We start from the raw sequence: 21,250 nt of genomic DNA, 5'->3' as shown, positions 1-21,250 counted from the left end.
CAGCAAATCATTGTACCATCTAAACCGCAGTGAAATATATTTTTGATAACCAAAAATATTGTATTTTCAGCTGTTTGAAGCTGTTGTACAAAACTGAAAGTAAAACATGCAAATGAAACTTAAGCACGGGAAGCATAGAAATAATGCACATAGAACAGTTCTTTCGCGTCTTAAACTTGCTTTCAATGAGTGACAGAACAATATGCTTTCAATGAGAATGACAGATCTACCACACAGATTTCTATGTGTATTTAGTGGGTTGCCCAAAAAGTTACATAGTGCAGAATTAAAGGTTTATTTGATATTATGTCCTGATATTGTGAAATGTAATAGCCTTTGCATTGACCATTGATACAATAACTATTGAGAAGTATTGATTATTTAGTGAAATATTAATGTTAAATGATGAAATTACGGTTTATGTGCATTTTGGATTATCACAGTGTTAGGCTTTAATACTTTGGAATTTTGGCAAAGATGTCCTTTATCTACTTCCCCAGAGTCAGACGAACTCATGGATACCATTTTTATGTCTCTGTGTCCAGTATGTTAGCGTTCACTCGTGAAACTACCTCTAACTTCCTTCATGATGGACACAGAGACATAAAAATGTCATCCACTAGTTAATCTGACTCTGGGGAGGTAGAGAAAGGGCCTCAATGCCAAAATCCCGAAGTATCCCTCTAGCCTGTTCTGGTCGATACTTGGGGTGCGTTCAGCAGGAAACAACGGTTTGTAATGTCCAGATATAAATATGTTATGTAAGCTAGAACAAACATGCCTCACCGACCATTTAGGCTGACACAGGCAGCCCAATTCTATTATTTATTTAGCTAATTTTAGCGGCCTCCCTCTTGATGGTGGAGAGACATTTAGTTTTTAAAGTTAATTTCCTACAATTCTAGACATTTTGCCATGGGGCAGAGATAATTTTCACAATTTTAAATCTAATTTCCTGCAATTCTACACATTTTGCCAGGATTTATGCCAATGTTAAAGATATATGAGTGAGCATGACCTATATGAGTGGACATGACCTCCGTGCCCGATCAGTACCGCTAGACTAATTTACCAATCTAAAAATTGTTTGATGACATGGCTAATTGAGTGACTGTCAGTGACCGACATAACAATATAAAAATTGCTGATGCACAACCAAATGTCAAACGTGCATCTTGTGTATTCTACTACTCTAACTCTCAACAGTAAGTTGAGACCCGAAATGAGTTCCTAGTGGCCTGGGGACCTAAGTAACCGCTTTGTCACTTATTCCTGGAGCCGACCCTAATGTTGGCTCTATTCATGTCATTTGTATCTGTAACGTTCGACAACGTTTGGCTACTGAACGTGGCCCTGGTTGCTCATTTTCAGGAGAGATTATGCTGGAGTGACATGTTATGCCAAGGCTCTCTAAACTCAGTTGTGTTAGGAATTATTGACACTGTTCTTATAGGTGTGTAGTGAATTGGCTATTTAGATCATCTATTTGTTATTTTGACAGTGTTCGTCATCAACGTTCAAATACACCCAGGCGTCTAGTGTGTAGAGTCAATTCGAAAATGTCCCAAGCTCAAACTGGTGTAGTGAGTTTGGAGTTGAGATGGCGGAAGCAGAAGTGTTTTTTGAAGATGGAATTCGTTGAGTACAGTTAGTGAGAAAGATGAGTGGACAACAGTGAAGTCCAAGAATGGAACAAAAATGGATAACATTGTTGTGGAAAATTAGTCTGATGAATCGTTGCTTGTTGGAGTATGTATTTTGGATAAGGCTGTTCATTTGGGAAACCCTTTTGAAGTCACAAGGATGGTGAAGAAGGCGTTGGGAAAAGTGGATGCAGTCAAAGTAATCAGGAGTGGTATGGTGTTGATATTGTGTGTATCTAAAGAGCAAAAGGAGCGTGTATTGTGGCTCCCAAAGTTATCGGTGCATGAAGTGGACAGCTTTGATTTTCGGAGCAGGGCACAGGTAAAAGGTGTTATCTCTGGCGTCCCGTTGGACATTGATAATCAATATCTTGGGCAAAGAATTCCAGGAGTAGTTAATGCACGTTGATTGAGCCGTATGGATAATACTAAAAAGGAGCAAAGTGTATCTCTATTATTGATGTTTGATGAAGAGTATCTACCATCCTATGTAAAGCTGGGATATATAAGATATGCCGTAAGAGCATTTGTGGAATACAAGAAATGTACAAAGTTTGGCCACGTGTCAAATGTTTGCAGGCGGAAGGAATATGTTATTGAACAGTCTGTGAATGTAAAATGTTGCAACTGTGGTGGGGATCATATTCCCAAATTCCCTGAGTGCCGTGAAAGACGTTGCTGTGTCAAAGATCATGGCTGTAAAGCACATCTCCTATGTGGAGGCGGTGAAGAGAGTTGAAGGGGCAAGAGGCCACAGTTCTGAAGAAGATATGGCGGTGGATGCACCACAACCAGTTGCAACTGGTATACCTCAGTCAAGTTATCTGGATACATTTGGTGTGAAGAAGGTGGATTTTGTAGCATTTATAGCCCCAGTTATTAATTGTACCGCACAATTGTCCAAGAAGCCCAAGCAGCTGGACATCATTAGAGCTGCAGCTGAGAAGTTTTTGGGCCTCCAAGACATCCCGGCAGAAGCACTGCAAGGACTACTGTCGCCAGAAAATGTCCCGCCCTCACAGGATACTTCTGAGTCTGTGTATGGACCTGATAATAGAAAACCAAGCAGATGGGATCTTTATTATCCACCTGTTCAGTAGGTGGCGGAATGCACATATAATTGTGGCGTACGCCATTATACCAAAGAAGAGGTGGTCGGATTGGTGAAGTGTGTAGAGTTGAACCATAGTTCGGGGAATGGGAAATGGTGTCGAGTAGTGTGGACGGAATGGAGAAAAAGTTGGTGAAGCAACAGCTGTACTGGTATGCGAACAATATGGGTGTCAGTATGGATGGTAGAGGATGAGGGTCAAGGACGGAATGGTTGGTAGTGGAAAGACATAGGAAGAAGCGAGATCAAGATACAGAAAGCAGTTGAGCGTCTAGTTAAAAAAGCATAAAGAGGGCCAAGGTAGGAAGCAAGATTAGTGATGTGTCGGAGTGGAAAGTTGTCATGGTGTTTGATGAGACCACAGGGCCTCACACTCTGTCCATCTAACTAATGCCGTAGAGAAAGAGGTAGGTGAAGTAAAATTAGCTTGGTTCATTGGTAGCCAAGCTCAGCAAGAGAAGATTTTGGAAATGGAAACGCTTAATGGGAAGAAGTTTAAAAGCCATGTCCCTGGTGCCTTTGCTAGATTGAGGGGAGTCATCACTGCGGCAGAGTGATTGAGGCCAAAAGGTTGATCAGTAGGAAAGAGGGTCAAAGATGTGAAAGCTTATCAGTGATGCTGAGGTTTGAGAAAGTCTTAATGAGAAAAATACAGATAGGACTCCTTAGTTTCAATGTCAGAGAATGTGTCCCATATGCACTGCAGTATTTTAAATGCATAAGAATGGGACATGTAGCTGCTCAATGTAAAGGAGAGAAAAGTGTGGAGGGGAACATGATTACGGTGAATGTGAAGCAATGTGCAAGCAATGTGAAGGTTAAGTGCTGTAATTGTGGGGGAGAACACAGTGCAGCATTTGGTGGATGCCAGGTACAGAGAGAGGCTCAGAAATATAAGATCAGTCATGATGTATCGCATGCAGAGGCCGTAAAACAGATTGGTAGAACTACAGTGCGGATTTATGGAGCTTACATGGATGTACCTGTAGTAAGTGTGCTGACTGTCGGGGCTGGTGCTTCTGATGGTCCTGGCATGGTTTCGAGGCTTGTTCAGAAATCTTGTGCTCATGAATGTGCAGTGTCAAAGGACATGTTTGATAATGAATAAAGTTGAGTTCATAGCTTTTATTGGTAAGGTTATCAATACGACTTGGGTTGTAGAAAGCAGAAATTCCAGGTTGAAGGTTATTGCAGACACAGCAAAATAGATATTTGGGGTAACAGATGTTCCTGTTGAAATGGTTGTTGACATGCTGAACAATCCTAAGGGTGGTGTGTTTAATGGGAGGGGGGAGGGTGTGGTAGAAGTTAAGGATTTATTTGGTTTTTAATTTTATTTTCATGGTAGTACAGAATTGGGCAGCTCATGATTAATCATACATTCCAGCACAGTAGGTGGCGGCATGACTTAAACGATTGTTTGCGGACCGCCATGATATCATAGAAGAAGAAGTAGATAACAAAGAAGAAGACTTGACTAGCTCTTGTCTTGTTGCCAGGATCGCGAGAAGAGGATAAGTAAACGATATTCTTCAAACCAGCTTGCAGCTGTCATTTTTGTAGCCTGTATCGCCCATAGTGTCCCCAGGTAAGGTTATTTCCAATGCATGCTAGCTAGCCCAACCTTCTACCGCACTTTGAAGAACAAGTTAGCTGACGTTATTCACATGGCTTAAGTAAATAGCCAGCTAGCTTTAGTTTGTCGTTATGCACATAACGGTAGCTAGTTAGCTACAGTACACCTCGTTGTTTTAGTATGTGAAACTAGCTAGTTTTATGTAGCTAACTACAGTAACTAGCTTAGCTAGGTAACGCTAGCTTGCTTGGCGTCAGCAAAACCAGCTAACGTGAACTGGCTAGCTACGATGGCTTTCTAGTCAAAAACATCATACAGTACTTGACATTTCATTTACAATTCCACTGTAGCCTAGCTAATACCTATATTTCCCTGACACATTGCCTCTCCCTCGCTTCCCTTACAGCGTCCTATTTCTTATTTTTAATGGACTGAATGCTAACCAATCCTTGTTTGGAATTAGGACATACAGTGAATTCGGGAAGTATTCAGACCTCTTGATTTACCACATTTTGATAAGTTACTGCCTTATTCTAAAATTGAGTAAATAGTACCCCCCAAATCTACACACAATACCCCATATTGACAAAGCAAAAAAAGGTTTTTAGATAATTTTGAATACATTTGAACCAAAAATGTACGAAGTAGGACATTTACATAAATATTCAGACCCTTTACTCAGTACTTTAAAGCACCTTTAGCAGAGATTACAGCCGCAAGTCGTCTTGGGTATGATGCTACAAGCTTGGCACACCTGTATTTGGGGAGTTTCTCCCATAATTCTCTGCAGATCCACTCAAGCTCAGGTTGGATGGGGAGTGTCGCTGCACAGCTATTTTCAGGTCTTCCCAGAGATGTTCGATCGGGTTCAAGTCCGGGCTCTGGCTGGGCCACTCAAGGACATTCAGAGACTTGTCCTGAAGCCACTCCTGTGTTGTCTTGGCTGTGTGCTTGAGTCGTTGTCCAGTTGGAAGGTGAACCTTCACCCCAGTCTGAGGTCCTGAGTGCTCTGGAGCAGGTTTTCATCAAGGATCTCTCTGTACTTGTCTCCGTTCATCTTTCCCTCCATCTGGACTAGTCTCCCAGTCCCTGAAAAACATCCCCACAGCATGATGCTGCCACAACCATGCTTCACCGTAGGGGTGGTGCCAGGTTTCCTTCAGACGTGATGCTTGGCATTGAGGCCAATGAATTCAATCTTGGTTTCATCAGACCAGAGAATCTTGTTTTTCAAGGTCTGAGAGTCCTTTAGGTGCCTTTTGGCAAACTCCAAGTGGGCTGTCATGTGCCTTTTACTGAAGAGTGGCTAACGTCTGGCCACTCTACCATAAAGGCTTGATTGGTGCAGAGATGGTTGTCCTTCTGGAATGCTTTCTCACCTCCACATAGGAACTCATGAGGTCTGTAAGTGATCATCGGGTTCTTGGTCACCTCCCTGACCAAGGCCCTTCTCCCTCAATTGCTCAGTTTGGCTGGGCAGCCAGCTCTAGGAAGAGTCTTGGTGGTTCCAAACTTCCATTTAAGAATGATGGAGGCCACTGTGTTCTTTGGGACCTTCAATGCTGTAGAAATGTTTTGGTACACTTCCAAAGATCTGTGCCTGGACACAATCCTGTCTCGGCGCTCTACACACTTCCTTCAATTGAATTTACCACAGGTGGACTCCAATGAAGTTGTAGAAACATCTCAAGGATCATCAATGGAAACAGGATGCACCGTTGCTCAATTTCGAGTCTCATAGCAATGGGTCTGAATACTTATGTAAATAAGGTATTTGTTTCATTTTTAATAAATGAGCAAATAATAAAAACCTGTTTTTGCTTTGTTATTGTGTGTAGATTGAAGGAAAAAAATATTTAATCCATTTTAGAAAGGCTGTAACGTAACAAAATGTGGAAAGTCAAGGGGTCTGAATACTTTCCGAATGCACTGTGTTTCTCTTAAGACATTTCTAAATTCTCAGTTTCACTGATCCAGCCAAGTTGTCTTAACTGCTGTGAGAGTGCTCCCGTGTGGCGGTAGTATACAATGCAGCAGTGTGAATTATGTATTTGATGTACTGCAAATCATGTTATGTCTTGTTCTTATTTATTTTTTCATTTTAGGGGACAAGCTCAATCTGCCTCACGTTGCAGTTGGAGTCTGCTGTCCAATCTATCTGTCTTACCCTCAGATCCTCTCTCTTCCCCTGCTGGTTCCTTCCTGAACCTCTTGCTCTCCTTAAACCCTCTTTATTTGGAGTGAACCACTATGGCAGCAGCAAAGCCCAAAGGGCAGAACTCTCTGGCCCTCCACAAAGTGATCATGGTGGGCAGTGGTGGAGTGGGGAAGTCAGCCCTCACTCTGCAGTTCATGTATGATGAGGTAAGAAATAATATTTGTCAGGAGAGCATATTTTGTTGGCTGTTTTGGAAGGCCTACTTTTCTTCTGGATAACAGATGTTTATGGCCTAAATCCAACTTTCGAGGCCAGAAATATACATACACACACTACCAGTCAAAAGTTTGGACACACCTTCTCATTCAAGGGTTTTTTAGTTTTGCTATTTTCTACATTGTAGAATACTAGTGAAGACATCAAATCTATGAAATAACACGTATAGATTCATGTAGTAACCAAAAACGTGTTAAACAAATCAAAATATACTTTTCTTCAAAGTAGCCAGCCTTTGCATTGATGACATCTTTGCACATACTTGGCATTCTCTCAACCAGCTTCATGAGTTATTTACCTGGAATGCATTTCAATTAACAGGTGTGCCTAGTTAATTTGTGGATTTTCTTTCCTTAATGCATTTGAGCCAATCAGTTGTTGTGACAAGGTAGGGGGTGTATACAGAAGATAGCCCTATTTGGTAAAAGACCAATATGGCAAGAACGACTCAAATAAGCAAAGAGAAATGACAGTCCATCATTACTTTAAGACATGAAGGTCAGTCAATCTGGTAAATTTCAATCACTTTTAAAGTTTCTTCAAGTGCAGTCGCAAAAACCATCAAGCGCTATGATGAAACTGGCTCTCATGAGGACTGCCACAGGAAAGGAAGACCCAGAGTTACCTCTGCTGCAGAGGATAAGTTAATTTTAGGTAACTGCACCTCAGATTGCAGCCCAAATAAACGATTCACAGAGTTCAAGTAACAGATATATCTCAACATCAACTGTTCAGAGGAGACTGTGTGAATCAGGCCTTTATGGTTGGATTTCTGCAAAGAAACCACTACTAAAGGACACCAATAAGAAGAGACTTGCTTGGGCCAAGAAACATGAGCAATGAACATTAGACCAGTGGAAATCTGGCCTTTTGGTCTGAGTACAAATTTGAGATTTGTGGTTCCAACTGCCGTGTCTTTGTGACGCAGAGTAGGTGAACGGATGATCTCCGCATGTGTGTTTTCCCTCCGTGAAACATGGAGGTGTGATAGTGTGGGGGTGCTTTTCTGGTGACACCCTGTGATTTTTATTTTGAATTCAAGGTAGACTTAACCAGCATGGCTACAACAGCATTCCATGAAGGCCTGATTCATTAACTCGCCTCTGAACAGTTGTTTGTTACTTCAAATTGTATTAGTCACATACACATGGTTAGCAGATGTTATTGCGAGTGGAGTGAAATGCTTGTGCTTCTAGTTCCGACAGTACAGTAATATCTAACAATTCCACAACTACCTAATACACACATCTAAGTAAAGGGATGGAATAAGAATATATATGCATATGGATGCGTGATGACCGAGTGGTATAGGCAAGATGGTATAAAATACAGTATGTACACTACCGTTCAAAAGTTTGGGGTCACTTAGAAATGTCCTTGTTTTCCATGAAAATATAGATGAAATGAGTTGCAAAATGAATAGGAAATATAATCAAGACGTTGACAAGGTTATAAATAATGATTTTTTTTTTAAATTGAAATAATTGTCCTTCAAACTTTGCTTTCGTCAAGAATCCTCCATTTGCAGCAATTACAGCCTTGCAGACCTTTGGCATTCTAGTTGTGAATTTGTTGAGGTATTCTGAAGCGATTTCACCCCATGCTTCCTGAATCACCTCCCACAAGTTGGATTGGCTTGATGGGCACTTCTTCCATACCATACGGTACTGAGCTGCTCCCATAACAGCTCAATAGGGTTGAGATCAGGTGACTGTGCTGGCCTTTCCATTATAGACAGAATACCAGCTGACTGCTTCTTCCCTAAATAGTTATTGCTTAGTTTGGAGCTGTGCTTTGCGCCATTGTCCTGTTGTAGCAGGAAATTGGCTCCAATTATGTGCTGTCCACAGTGTATGGCATTGCAAAATGGAGTGGTAGCCTTCCTTCTTCAAGATCCCTTTTACCTTGTACAAATCTCCCACTTTACCACCACCAAAGCACCCCCAGACCATCACATTGCCTCCACCGTGCTTGACAGATGGCGTCAAGCACTTCAGCATCTTTATTTTTTCTGCATCTCACAAATGTTCTTTGATCCGAACATCTCAAACTTAGGTTAGTCTGTCCATAACGCTTTTTTTCCAATCTTCCTCTGTCCAGTGTCTGTGTTCTTTTGCCCATCTTTGTCTTTTCTTTTTATTGGCCTGACTGAGATATGGCTTTTTCTTTGCAACTCTGCCTAGAAGGCCAGCATCCCAGAGTAGTCTCTTCACTGTTGACCTTGAGACTAGGGTTTTGCGGGTACTATTTAATAAAGCTGTCAGTTGATTACTTGTGAGGCGTTTGTTTCTCAAACTAGACACGCTCATGTACTTGTCCTCTTGCTCAGTTGTGCACCGGGGCCTCCCACTCCTATTCTAGTTAGACAGTTTGCACTGTTCTGTGAAGGGAGTAGTGCACAGCGTTGTATGAGATCTTCAGTTTCTTGGCAATTTCTCACTTGGAATAGCCATCATTTCTCAGAACAAGAATAGATTGACGAGTTTCAGAAGAAAGGACTTTGTTTCTGGCCATTTTGAGCCTGTAATCGAACCCACAAATGCTGATGCTCCAAATACTGAACTAGTCTAAAGGCCAGTTTTATTGCTTCTTTAAATAGAACAGTTTTCAGCTGTGCTAACATAATTGCAAAAGGGTTTTCTAATGATCAATAAGCCTTTTAAAATTATACATTTGGATTAGCTAACACAACATGCCATTGGAACACAGGAGTGATGGTTGCTGATAATGGGCCTCGGTAAGCATATGTAGATATTCCATAAAAAATCTGCCATTTCCAGCTACAATAGTCATTTACAACATTAGCAATGTCTACACTGTATTTCTGATCAATTTTATGTTATTTTAATGGGCAAAAGTTTGGTCACTTAAATGTCCATGTTTTTTACAGAAAAGCGGTAGTTTTACATATGATATGAGTAATGCAAGATATGTAAACATTATTAAGGTGGCATTATTAAAGTGACTAGAAATCAATTTTTAGTAAAGTGGTGATGATTTCAAGTCTATGTAGGCAGCAGCCTCTCTCTGTTAGTGATGGCTGTTAGTCTCTCGGTCCCAGCTTTGATGCACCTGTACTGACCTCGCCTTCTGGATGGTAGTGGGGTGAACAGGCAGTGGCTTAGGTGGATGTTTTCCTTGATCTTTTTGGCCTTCCTTGTAATTGGGTGCTGTAGGTGTCATGGAGGGCAGGTAGTTTTCCCCCGGTGATGCGTTATGCAGATCGCACCACCCTCTGGAGGGCTTGGCGGTTGTGGGTGGTGCAGTTGCCGTGCCAGGCGGTGGTACAGCCCGATAGGATGCTCTCAATTGTTCATCTGTAAAAGTTTGTGGGTTTTAGATGGCAAGCCAAATTTCTTCAGCCTCCGGAGGTTGAAGAGGCGCCTTCACCACACTGTAGGGATGAAATGGTTACCGGTTTGAAATGGCATCATGTCCTTTGCAATGTAATATGAAAGGCCTCATTGCAGCCCTTTTCATATTACATTGCAAAGGGCATGATGCCATTTCAAAGTGTTGAGAGGCCTGGCTTTCTGAGGCTGTTGAAGGTTGCCTTGTTTCACTTCTAGGTGAGTGATGCTAATTTGATTTGTTTATTTGATATCTTAAGGTTGTGTTCATTTAAACCTGCACTAGGGAAGCTTTTACCTCATGGTGACATCTTAATGTTATTATTTTAACTTTTATGCACTCAAAGTGCATAGTGCTGTTAATTTTATTTGTTTGTTGGTTTCCAATATTAAACTTGGTGAAATGATTTGTGTGTATCAGTACTTTCTGAACATTTCCAGCACATTTGAACAATACCGCGATAAAACTTCCTGTGGCGGACTGCCACGTGGGTGGCAGCAGCATGTTGTGCGGGTGCTTTGCAGCAGGAGGGACTGGTACACTTCACAAAATGGATAGCATCATGAGGTAGGAAAATTGTGCATGTATTGAAGCAACGTCTCAAGACATCAGTCAGGAAGTTAAAGCTTGGTCGCAAATGGGTCTTCCAAATGGACAATGACCCCAAGCATACTTCTAAAGTTGTGGCAAAATGGCTTAAGGACAACAAAGTCAAGGTATTGGAGTGGCCGTCACAAAGCCCTGACCTCAATCCTATAGAACATTTGTCAGCAGAACTGAAAAAGCTTGTGTGAGCAAGGAGGCCTACAAACCTGACTCAGTTACACCAGCTCTGCGAGGAGGAATGGGCCAAAATTCACCCAACTTTTTGTGGGAAGCTTGTGGAAGGCTACCTGAAACGTTTGACCCAAGTTAAACAATTTAAAGGCAATGCTACCAAATACTAATTGAGTGTATATAAACTTCTGACCCACTGGGAATGTGATGAAATAAATAAAAGCTCAAATAAATCATTCTCTTTAATCTTATTCTGACATTTCACGTTCTTAAAATAAAGTGGTGATCCTAAGACGGGGAATTTTTACTAGGATTGTCAGGAATTGTGAAACTGAGTTTAAATGTATTTGGCTAAGGTGCATGTAAACTTCCGACTTCAACTGTATATATTTAGATTTGTTTAACACTTTATTTCATAATTTTGATGTCTTCACTATTATTCTGAAGGAAATAGGAAACCGCAAACTGCTCTTGATAGTATCACTGATCTTTAATAAGCTTACATATCGGCCTCACGGCCTTCGTCAGAGCTTTATTCTACAATGTAGAAAATTGTAAAAATAAAAACCCTGAAAAGAGTTGTCTAAACTTTTGACTTATATTGGTCCATTGTAGAAATTATCATCTCTGAATTTAGATGTTTGCATTAGGGATGCACCGATGTGGAAGTTCTAGGCTGACATTTAATTATATATATATATATTACATTTCTTTTTATTGCCTTTTTAACTATTGTAGCACAAACTGCAGCCACATTTCTATGTTCTTATGGCTAATTAGAAAATGGCAAAGGTCTTGAATATGGTAATGCTGTAAATATTTGCAACGGTAAGTGAAATGTTTTGGGATGTTCAGGAAAATGTCAGGGAAGCTCATGAGGTAATTACTGTTTGTGTAGAAAAGGAGATCTGCATTGCTTTCAATTGCGGTTGGTTTTGGCTCATGTTCCTTACGTCTCCTACACGACCGGTGAATGCTGTAGAGACCCCCCCCCCCCAAAAAAAACATGCATGTTCCTGAGCATCACAACCATTCAAAAGTCAAAGCCAAATTTGTATGAAGAGAACAGAAACCGCTCTATTTGTACGAACCGCTTTGGTGGATATCAGAGGTTACTCATGTAACTGGTTCTATGAACTAAGCGGCACATTCGGTTGACAAGAAAAAAATATACATTCCTGGAACCTTCTGGTGGTCTAAACTAGAGGTCGACCGATTAATCGGAATGGGCCGATTTTCAAGTTTTCATAACAATCGATAACCGGTATTTTTGGCCGCTGATTTTATTTTTTATTTTTTTAACTAGGCAAGTCAGATTAAGAACACATTCTTATTTTCAATGACAGCCTACGAACGGGGGTTAACTGCCTTGTTCAGGGGGGATTCGGGGATTCGTTTTTGCAACCTTCCGGTTACTAGTACAACGCTCTAACCACCTGCCTTACATTGCACTCCACGAGGAGACTGCATGGCAGGCTGACTACCTGTTACGCGAGGGCAGCAAGAAGCCAAGGTAAGTTGCTAGCTAGCATTAAACTTATCTTTATAAAAAAACGATCAATCTTAACATAATCACTAGTTAACTACACATGGTTGATATTACTAGTTTATCCTGTTGGGGATAGGGGGCAGTATTTGCACGGCCGGATAAAAAACGTACCCGATTTAATCTGGTTACTACTCCTGCCCAGTAACTAGAATATGCATATAATTGTTTGATTTGGATAGAAAACACCCTAAAGTTTCTAAAACTGTTTGAATGGTGTCTGTGAGTATAACAGAACTCATTTGGCAGGCCAAAACCTGAGAAGATTCCAAACAGGAAGCGCTCTCTCTGACTTTTTCTTGGCCTTCTTGATCATCTCTAACCAAAACAGGGGATCTCTGGCATGACGTGACATTTTCTAACGCTCCCATAGGCTCTCAGAAGGCGCCAGAACGATGAATGGTGGCTTTGCAGGCCCTGGCTGAAAAACATTAGAGCATTTTGATAGTGGTCGATCTGAGGACAATGAGACTGGAGGCGCGTGCACGAGCCGACACCATGTTTACTTTCTCTCTCTTTGAACGAAAACAACAACTCCCAGTCGGAATATTATCGCTTTTTTACGAGAAAAATAGCATAAAAATAGATTTTAAACAGCGGTTGACATGATTCGAAGTACGGTAATGGAATATTTAGAATTTTTTTGTCACGAAACGCGTCGGACGCGTCACCCTTCTTTACCCTTGGATAGTGTCTTGAACGCACAAACAAAACGCCGCTATTTGGATATAACTATGGATTATTTGGGACCAAACCAACATTTGTTATTGAAGTAGAAGTCCTGGGAGTGCATTCTTACGAAGAACAGCAAAGGTAATCAAACTTTTCTAATAGTAAATCGGAGTTTGGTGAGTACCACACTTGGTGGGTGTCAAAATAGCTAGCCTGTGATGGCCGGGCTATCTACTCAGAATATTGCAAAATGTGCTTTCACCGAAAAGCTATTTTAAAATCGGACATAGCGAGTGCATAAAGGAGTTCTGTATCTATAATTCTTAAAATAATTATGTTTTTTGTGAACGTTTATCGTGAGTAATTTAGTAAATTCACCGGAAGTGTTCGGTGGGAATGCTAGTCACATGCTAGTCACATGCTAATGTAAAAAGCTGGTTTTTGATATAAATATGAACTTGATTGAACAAAACATGCATGTATTGTATAACATAATGTCCTAGGATTGTCATCTGATGAAGATCATCAAAGGTTAGTGCTGTATTTAGCTGTGGTTTGGGTTTATGTGACATTATATGCTAGCTTGAAAAATGGGTGTCTGATTATTTCTGGCTGGGTACTCTGCTGACATAATCTAATGTTTTGCTTTCGTTGTGAAGTCTTTTTGAAATCGGACAGTGTGGTTAGATTAACGAGAGTCTTGTCTTTTAAAATGGTGTAAAATAGTCATATGTTTGAGAAATTGAAGTAATAGCATTTCTAAGGTATTTGAATATTGCGCCACGGGATTACACTGGCTGTTGAGTAGGCGTCCCACCTAGCCCATAGAGGTTATCTAACGTGTCCTGTGTTGCATATAATTGATGCGGTGCCTGTTCATTTCTCATTGAATCACAGCCTACTTCGACAAACGGGTGATGATTTAACAAGCGCATTTGCGAAAAAAGCACTGTCGTTGCACCAATGTACCTAACCATAAACATCAATGCCTTTCTTTAACATCAATACACAAGTATATATTTTTAAACCTTCATATTTAGTTAATATTGCCTGCTAACATGAATTTGTGGACTGTGTGAAGTCCGTTTATTCCTAACAAAGGCCGTAATTAATTTGCCAGAATTGTACATAATTATGACATAACATTGAAGGTTGTGCAATGTAACAGGAATATTTAGACTTAGGGATGCTACCCGTTAGATAAAATACGGAACGGTTCCGTATTTCACTGAAATAATAAACGTTTCGTTTTCGAAATGATAATTTCCGGATTCGACCATATTAATGACCAAAGACTCGTATTTATAAGTCTATGATTTGATAGAGCAGTCTGACTGAGCGATGGTAGGCAGCAGCAGGCTCGTAAGTATTCATTCAAACAGCATCTTCGTGCGTTTTGCCAGCAGCTCTTCGCAATTCTTCAAGCATTGCGCTGTTTATGACTTCAAGCCTATCAACTCCCAAGATTAGGCTGGTGTAACCGATGTGAAATGGCTAGCTAGTTAGCGGGTGCACACTAATAGCGTTTCAAACGTCACTCGCTCTGAGACTTGGAGTAGTTGTTCCCCTTGCTCTACATGGGTAACGCTGCTTCGAGGGTGGCTGTTGTCGATGTGATCCTTGTTCGAGCCCAGGTAGGAGCGAGGAGAGGGACGGAAGCTATACTGTTACACTGGCAATACTAAAGTGCCTATAAGAACATCCAATAGTCAAAGGTATATGAAATACAAATCGTATAGAGAGAAATAGTCCTATAATTCCTATAATAACTACAACCTAAAACTTCTTACCTGGGAATATTGAAGACTCATGTTAAAAGGAACCACCAGCTTTCATATGTTCTCATGTTCTGAGCAAGGAACTTAAACGTTAGCTTTTTTACATGGCACATATTGCACTTTTACTTTCTTCTCCAACACTTTGTTTTTGCATTATTTAAACCAAATTGAACATGTTTCATTATTTATTTGAGGCTGAATTGATAATATTTATGTATTATATTAAGTTAAAATAAGTGTACATTCAGTATTGTTGTAATTGTCATTATTACAAATAAGTACATTTTAAAACATTGGCCGATTTAATCGGTATCGGATGTTTTTGGTCCTCCAATAATCGGTATCGGCGTTGAAAAATCATAATTGGTCGACCTCTAGTCTAAACCAAACGTCAGTTTGACCGGCCTTGATTTAGGCTGATTTCATTTCCCCAAATTTTTAGTTGTGTGCATTAACTCACTTTGTAGTAATTTAATGTCTGTTGATGCTACCCCAGTTTGTTGAGGACTATGAACCAACCAAAGCGGACAGCTATAGGAAAAAGGTAGTTCTGGATGGGGAGGAGGTCCAGATAGACATCCTGGACACTGCGGGACAAGAGGACTATGCTGCCATCCGGGACAACTACTTCCGCAGTGGGGAGGGCTTCCTCTGTGTCTTCTCCATCACTGAGGCAGAGTCGTTTGCAGCTACAGCAGACTTCAGGTTGAGCAGCATAGCAACTCCATGTAGTTACATATCATAGTCCCATAGTTGTTACATGTCATAGCTCCACTGTCATCTAATGACTCTGCTCTGCAGGGAGCAGATCTTGCGGGTGAAGGAGGATGAGAGTGCGCCCTTCCTCCTGGTGGGGAACAAGTCTGACTTGGAGGACCGGCGGCAGGTCAGCGCGGAAGAGGCCAAGGCGCGTGCTGAACAGTGGGGCGTGTGCTACGTGGAGACCTCTGCCAAAACTCGTGCCAATGTCGACAAGGTGAGCCAGATGGGTTGCATCTACCAACCAGGGCTCAGCATTCTGCTCCCAGCTCCTCTGCATTCACAAACTGCAGAGAAGGTTGTCTTGGATGTTACATAGTAACATGGTGCCATATCTGTAGACAGACTGTGTTTATACTCGTCTTGCAGGTATTCTTTGACCTGATGAGAGAGATCCGAGCGAGAAAGATGGAGGACAGTAAAGAGAAAAACGGCAAGAAGAAAAGGAAAAGTTTGGCCCAGAGGATTCGAGAGAGATGCTGCATTTTATAGTGACAAGGGGGTCAGTGATGACTGCTTTGTGTATATAAATATTTCACCTATTTTTGCATTTTATTTGTGCCCATAGAAGCCCCTTACTCCTGGTTCTGGTACCCAGGGATTCTAGTCTTGGATCAGAAGTAACTGGTTGGTTGAACAAAAGGTGAGTGGCGCTGACTGTGGCAAGTGGTTCATGGACAGATTTGGCAGTCCCATAATCCTTGTGTTGCTCAATCGATCCTCTATGCTCTGACACTCCTCAAACTTGCAGCCTCTTTAGTTCTTCTGGACCAAATGTTAGAGATGGCACAGACTTAATGTGGTAAAAACATTGGGCTTGGCTCTTTTGTAAGCTGATTTAAAAATAAAAAAATAAGTGAATATAACTTAAATGTACGCATACCCAACAAGACCATGGTCATGTTATGACTGAGATCTTGGACAGCCCCAAACCCAGAACATTTTCCTATTTCTGAGGGACCATTTCCAATTGAAATGATTTAACACCAATTAACCTGATTGAATGAGAGGAAAAAAGCCTGCATGCCTCCAGGGTTGGGTTTCCCAAAAGCATGTTAAGGAAATTTCGTAGGATCATCGTTAAATCTCAGAGCTGTTTCACAAAACCATCATTACTAACTTCCATTTGAAAACACTTGTAATCTAACAACTGCTTCAGACCACTTGTAGAACAGCTAAAGTGTGTCAGATTATCTTTTGCCCTCCCGCATAACTTTACACACCATCTCAGATAAACACAATCTAAGTGTTTGTCCCTGACTGCTGTTAACTTCATAGTTGAATACAAATAGTCTACAAAGTTTGCAATGCTACAAACAAGCGAAGCAATGACAAAACAGGTTTCAAATGAAAACTGAGATGACTATATTGTAAGATAGATATTAGACTACATATTTCAGTCATATTGAAATTACTTTATTGTTTAATCAATTGAGTTATATTTTTCTAATTGTAGGCTACTGTAAGATGTGCCAAATTTGGTTTAGTGTATTATTATAGGCTAAGCTGATCATACTTTCTGTAGGAGCATGTCCTTCATCACTATTGTATATTCTTTCTAGGCCCAGGACTAGTTGGGCACTGAATCCAGGATTACTATTGATGCATACACTCTTAAGTTTTCAAAACTTCAAAATTATATACATAAGCACACTGACAAGCTTTGTTTCTTCTCTGTTGTGAGGGGAATCACAGTTTCATTATTTACACTCCCTTTCATTCATTCTTGGAGAGAAGACCAATTCTTTGGGTTCTCGTTCATTATGGTAGAAGCGTGTGAAACTTGACAGTTTACCTGAACTTGTTTAGTAATTTAACTGGCCTTTACTTCATTTACCTTTTCCGTTGGAAAAGTTAGGTCCTGTAATTAATGAGCATTACCAGAAATCACCATATTTTCTGTCACGTTCTCTCTTGGTTTCTATAGCACCAAGTCCTTTCCATTACTGCTGCCTCAGACCCACTTGTTACAGACTGGGTCAACTGGATTATATCTAAACATGTCGTAGATCTTTGGTGTTAAAGGGCTACTGCACTTCCTAATTTTGCCTTGTTTTAGACTTGGTTCATTAAGAAATGCTAGTTTCCATGACTGAATTCAAACGGGAGTTGGTTTCGCGGTCTGGTTTGATGTAGGTGTCTCTTGTGTGTTCGCAGATGGGAAGAGTTAGCCAATTAGCTTCAGCCGGCTGGTGTGCTACCTTGGCAAAGTTGGTTTGACTTTGGATAGGCCATCTTTGGGAATAGTAGGGACCGTCCATAAGTTACACAATGTACATAATTTTAGTTGTCTCATTAAATGCTTTCAATATTTGTATATGAATTTCTACAATTTATAGTTGGGTTGAAGTTTTTAAATCATTGAAATTTAGAGATATTGTCCCATGTACACACCCTGTATCACATACGGTTGTGATTGGGAGTCCCATAGGGCGGCGCACATTTGGCCCAGCGTCGTCCGGGTTTGGCCGGGGTAGGCCGTCATTGTAAATAAGAATTTGTTCTTAACTGACTTGCATAGTTAATTTATTTTATTTAAATGTACATTGTAATTTACTGATGGTCCCTGACTAGCCCCATAGGCATTATGATCAGGTAGTGTGGAGCTGTGCTCCGAATTGATGATTACTTGGGTGCTGGCTTGTGGGCAGGATTAAAATAAACCCAACCCACGGAAAACTGTTATGTTAATCTTCATTCCGTAACATATAATTATTATTTATTTTTTATCGTCTCGCATATCAGTTTTGGACAAATACACTTAGTAGTACATTTTGACACTAGAATAAATGTTTGACTCATATCGATGCTACTTAGGCCATATTTTTTTTACCCCCCCTTTTTCTCCCCAATTCAGTCATATCCAATTGCGATCTTGTCTCATCGCTGCAACAGGCTTGGGGAAAGGCAAAGGTCGAGTCATGCGTCCTCCAAAACATGGCATGCCAAACCGCGCTCCTTTACACCCGCCCACTTAACCCGGAAGCCAGCCGCACCAATGTGTCGGAGGAAACACTGGTCAACTGACGACCCAAGTTTGCCTGCAGGCGCCTGGCCTGCCACAAGAAGTTGCTAGAGCGCGATGAGCCAAGTAAAGCCTCCCCTAACACAAACGACTCTGGGCCAATTGTGTGCAGCCATATGGGACTCCCAGAAGAAGTTGCTTTTTAGGGTCAGTCGCTCTTTAAGGTCCTCCATGAACTTTTTCTTAAATAGTCCATGTTTTTTGGCGAGCTAGGTTGTGTTCAATTTTCTCTGGACATGACCCTGATTCATTTCACAACAGGGTGGTGACTTGTGGCTATGCACCAAAGATGACCATCTCCGCCACCATCGTTACATTTTCCATAAAGACCGTTTACTCTGTAAGGCTTATCATGTAACTATTGAGTGACTTTAATGCAACCCAGGGGTTTTTATTTTCACCTTTATTTAACCAGGTAGGCTAGTTGAGAACAAGTTCTCATTTATAACTGCGACCTGGCCAAGATAAAGCAAAGTAGTGCGACCACAAACAACAGAGTTACACATGGAATAAACATACAGTCAATAACACAATAGAGGGAAAAAAGTGTATACCGTAATTTCCGGACTATTAAGCGCACCTGAATATAAGCCGCAGCCACTGAATTAAAAAAATATATATATTTTGAACATAAATAAGCCGCACATGTCTATAAGTCGCAGGTGCCTACCGGTACATTGAAACAAATTAACTTTACACAGGCTGTAACGAAACACGGCTTGTAACAAAAATAAATAGGCTTTAACGAAACATGGCTTGTAACAAAAATAAATAGGCTTTAACGAAACACGGCTTGTAACAAAAAATAACAAATTTGCAGTAAGCTTTAGTTGTCTTTTTGCACTGAGTCAATTCCTCACGCTGCTGTTTCCAACGTCTTATCATCGACTCATTAAGACCAAGCTCCCGTGCAGCAGCTCTATTTCCTTTTCCAACAGCCAGATCAATCACCTTCAACTTGAAAGCTGCATCATAAGCATTTCTCCGTGTCTTTGCCATGATGGTGACAAAATGACTACCGTAATCAGAATGATAGGAAGTTTGAGAGTGCTCGATTTAATCTAAACAGTAAACAAAAAAGTTGTTTGACGTAACCCGTTCGGCAATTTCATTTGTCTAATGAAAGCTTCATGCCGCCAAAAAACTGAGCACGTCACAGAATGTGTTTTTTTGGAGAGAAAAAAAATTGAAAGCGGGAGAAATCCATATATTAGCCACGTCATTGTTTAAACCGCGAGGTTCAAAGCCTGGGAAAAAAGTTGCGGCTTATAGTCCGGAATTTACGTTATATACAGTGTGTGCAAAGGAGGTAAGGCAATAAATAGCCCATAGTGGTGAAATAATTACAATTTAGCAATTAAACACTGGAGTGATAGATGTGCAGAAGATGAATGTGCAAGTAGAGATACTGGGGTGCAAAGGAGCAAAAAATCTTTAAAATAACAGTATGGGGATGAGGTAGTTGGATGGGCTATGTACAGGTGCAGTGATCTGTTAGTGAGGGAGAGATGGATCTCCAGCGTCAGTGATTTTTGCAATTTGTTTCAGTCATTGGCAGCAGAGAACTGGAAGGAAAGGCGGCCAAAGGAGGTGTTGGCTTTGGGGGTGACCAGTGAAATATACCTGCTGGAGCGCGTGCTCCGGGTGGGTGCTGCTATGGTGACCAGTGAGCTGAGAAGGTGGGGCTTTACCTATTAAAGACTTATAGATGACCTGGAGCCAGTGGGTTTGGCGACGAGTTTGTAGCGAGGGCCAGCCAACGAGAGCGTACAGGTCGCAGTGGTGGGTGGTTTATGGGGCTTTGGTGACAAAATGGATGGCACTGTGATAGACTGCATCCAATTTGCTGAGTAGAGTGTTGGAGGCTATTTTGTAAATGACATCGCCGAAGTCAAGGATCGGTAGGATAGTCCGTTTTATGAGGGTATGTTTGGCAGCTTGAGTAAAGGAGGCTTTGTTGCGAAATAGGAAGCCAATTTTAATTTGGATTGGAGATGCTTAATTTGAGTCTGGAAGGAGAGCGTACAGTCTAACCAGACACCTAGGTATTTGTAGTTGTCCACATATTCTAAGTCAGAACCGTCCAGACTAGTGATGCTGGATGGGCGTGCAGGTGTGGGCAGCGATCGGTTGAGGAGCATGCATTTAGTTTGACCTGCATTTAAGAGCAGTAGGAAGCCATGGAAGGAGAGTTGTATGGCATTGCAGGTTAGTTAAGTGTCTAAAGAAGGGCCAGAAGTATACAGAATGGTGTCGTTTGCGATCAGAGAGTCACCAGCAGCAAGAGCGACATCATTGATGTATACAGAGAAAAGTCGGCCCGAGAATTGAACCCTGTGGCAGCCCCATAGACTGCCAGAGGCTCGAACAACAGGCCCTTCGATTTGACACACTGAACTCTGTCTGAGAAGTAGTTGGTGAACCAGGTGAGGCAGTCATTTGAGAAACCAAGGCTGTTGAGTCTGCCGATAAGAATGTGGTGATTGACAGTTGAAAGCCTTGGCCAGGTCGATGAATACAGCTGCACAGTATTGTCTCTTATCGATGGCGGTTATGATATCATTTAGGACCTTGAGCG

The 21,250-nt window shown here is 41.2% G+C and overlaps 1 protein-coding gene across 1 annotated transcript; it reads left to right on the top strand.

The window, feature by feature from the left end:
- Nucleotides 1-4,240: 4,240 nt before the first annotated feature.
- On the top strand, nucleotides 4,241-18,326 carry LOC115195716 (ras-related protein Ral-A-like). Its single transcript, XM_029755866.1, has 5 exons — nucleotides 4,241-4,342; nucleotides 6,436-6,694; nucleotides 15,385-15,593; nucleotides 15,690-15,864; nucleotides 16,017-18,326. Exons 2-5 carry the CDS (start codon nucleotides 6,581-6,583, stop codon nucleotides 16,137-16,139), a joined length of 621 nt encoding a protein of 206 aa, XP_029611726.1. The 5' UTR covers nucleotides 4,241-4,342; nucleotides 6,436-6,580; the 3' UTR covers nucleotides 16,140-18,326.
- The last annotated feature ends 2,924 nt before the right edge of the window (nucleotides 18,327-21,250 follow it).

Source organism: Salmo trutta, chromosome 6, assembly GCF_901001165.1.
Source record: "Salmo trutta chromosome 6, fSalTru1.1, whole genome shotgun sequence".
NCBI lineage: Eukaryota > Metazoa > Chordata > Actinopteri > Salmoniformes > Salmonidae > Salmo > Salmo trutta.
This window is presented reverse-complemented; position numbering and strand designations above follow the sequence as displayed.

Bases quoted from the DNA above. Each gene is read 5' to 3' on its own strand.
- LOC115195716 (XM_029755866.1), top strand. From the start codon at position 6,581: ATGGCAGCAGCAAAGCCCAAAGGGCAGAACTCTCTGGCCCTCCACAAA. The intron at 6,695-15,384 runs GTAAGAAATAAT...ATGCTACCCCAG, and splicing joins TGCAGTTCATGTATGATGAG to TTTGTTGAGGACTATGAACC. The intron at 15,594-15,689 runs GTTGAGCAGCAT...TCTGCTCTGCAG, and splicing joins GCAGCTACAGCAGACTTCAG to GGAGCAGATCTTGCGGGTGA.